General features: G+C 30.4%; 1 protein-coding gene across 1 annotated transcript in view; it reads right to left on the reverse strand.

Annotated features, from left to right (window-relative positions):
* Positions 1 to 242: 242 nt before the first annotated feature.
* Positions 243 to 2369, reverse strand: part of irf2b (interferon regulatory factor 2b) — a 24889-nt gene continuing 22762 nt past the window's right edge. The window contains exon 9 of the mRNA XM_073820784.1: positions 243 to 1337. Coding sequence (XP_073676885.1) covers positions 1038 to 1337 — 300 coding nt within the window. The 3' untranslated portion in view covers positions 243 to 1037. The remainder of the gene's footprint in view (positions 1338 to 2369) is intronic.

Below are 2369 nucleotides of genomic sequence, written 5' to 3' on the forward strand. Positions count from 1 at the left end.
TTTAGTACCGCCGAAATGGCCAATTGATGATGCGTCGTATATATTAAAACCCTGAGTAGGAAAAAGAGAGATAGAAATGAAACAAAAAATCACTTTCCAACATCTAAACTAAACAAAAGCAGATTTGAACTAAAGCAGCCATGGAAAGTGACTCATTGTGAGGCGCTCAAATATAAAAATACAGTGTGATTGTTTAGTTTTGACTGTGTAGAGATGACACACCAACTCGAATCTGACCCAAACAGTGTCTGTCATTTATTCTTATGATCACATGATTTTTATACACCAGAATCTTGTGGAAATCATTAAAGAAGCCCTTGTATGTGTATAAAGATCCGATAGGCACACACATTATTCTGGGACTTGGATACACAGCTGTAGACACAAGACAAGCAGGACATATATTTTACATCTTTACGTTCACATATACAGTAGAAAGAGACACATTAAAAAGGTTCCGACTTACATTTTCCTTAAAAAAAAATCATAAAACAAGTGCTTTTTGTCATAAAAACCACAAACATAAATTCACACAGGATTTCTTACATCACAGGGCCCATAATGTAATATGGCATGTACTATCCATTGCATAAAGATCCCTAAGGTATAAAAATGTTTTCGCTCACAATGAAGGTCTTAAGTTAAGATTATGCAATTTATGTGCATTTGTTTTTTTTGTTTTTTTGTTTTTCTGAAAGAGGCTCGTAAAATGTCTATCCTTGATTGCGAGCTACAAAACTCACTGACTGTGGCAGCCAGTGCTCATCCATAAGGTGCTCGGGCGACTAAAGGCAATTAGGCAATGATCCCTCTATATACACATTCAATGGCTTGCGGATCACTACGGCAGCTTACGGATACATGTCACTGCGCTCAAAACTCCCTGAATTTAAGCTCACGTCACACTTCCTCTCTGGGAGCATTGGGTTAACCTCCCGTAGGATGGTCCAACGCTGTCCTGTGAGCTCGTAGGTCCTTATTCGAAGGCGATGATAGTGTTCTCGACGGGTCCGGCTGGACGTCCCGTGCAGGTTTCATCAGCAAGTCTTGACGGACGATTTGGACACGTCTGAGGTTTTCATGATGACGCTGGCACGTTTTTCGTGGACTGGCGGCTGGCCGGAGGGTCCGGGGGTGTGGGAGGACGAGGGGAAAGGGGTGTTTAAAAGGCTCCAGTTTGTCCCACCGGTGAAGGGGGAGTGCAAAGGCGAAGGTGAGGTGTCCCGGACAGTGGTTATTTTGAAGTTGGGTTTGTCGTGAGAAATGAAAGAGGACATGCCAGGCAGGGCCATCTTCACCTTCTTGTCTTCATGTCCAAATAGCGCGGCCTGAATACGCTGCAGGACAAAACAAAGGCACATCAGTGTTTGGGACACTAGAGGAAATGACAAATACTAATTTTAAATACTAATTTGTCACAGTGTTTAGTCTTTTAGCTGCACAAATATATAGTCATCTGCAAGGGAACCCCATCGTAAAATGTAAAAAAGGCAACTATGTATCGTAATTTATAAAAACCCAATTTATAGTGTGAAAAACAATATATATATTATATATATATGAATACATTACATTTAATTTATTGTAATATATTATAAATTTATTTTGTAAATATATATTGTATTATGATTCTTTTTTAATTGATTTAATTTATTTAGTATTAAGATTTTAAATAATTTGTTATGAATTAGTTATTTTAATTTATTATAAATATATTTATTTAAATTATTTTTGCCTATTTTAATCTAACTTTTACTTACTATAATAAAATGTTTTTTATTTATTCATTTAAATGTATTATGATTAAATTTTAGTTAATTATATATATATATATATATATATATATATATAATTTAGCTTTTTAATCTAATTTTAATCTAACTTTTATTTATTGTAATCATTTTTTATTGATTCAGTTTAATGTATTATGATTATATTTTAATACATAGTTTATTTTGTTTATTTTAAACCAATTTCTTATTTTATTATATATATATGTATTATTTATTTTAATTTATTATAAATATTTATTATTTTAATTAATTTAACGTTTGTTTATTAGAATATGTTTTTATTTATTCATTTTAATGTATTATATAAAAATAAGAAATTACGAATAATTTATTTTAATTTAAATTAATTTATTTTATTTATTTATTTTGTTTATTTATTTTATTTATTTTAATTTAAATTTTTTAAATCTATCTTCTACTTATTATAATCGAATGTTTTTTATTTATTCATTGTAATGTACTGTAATTAAATATTAATTAATTTTCGTTTTTTTGAAACTAATACATTTATTTTATTTTTATATATACAGTATATGAATGATTTATTTTCATTTATTATAAACATTTTTTTAATTA

The sequence above is a fragment of the Garra rufa genome, chromosome 16, assembly GCF_049309525.1.
Source record: "Garra rufa chromosome 16, GarRuf1.0, whole genome shotgun sequence".
Taxonomy (NCBI): domain Eukaryota; kingdom Metazoa; phylum Chordata; class Actinopteri; order Cypriniformes; family Cyprinidae; genus Garra; species Garra rufa.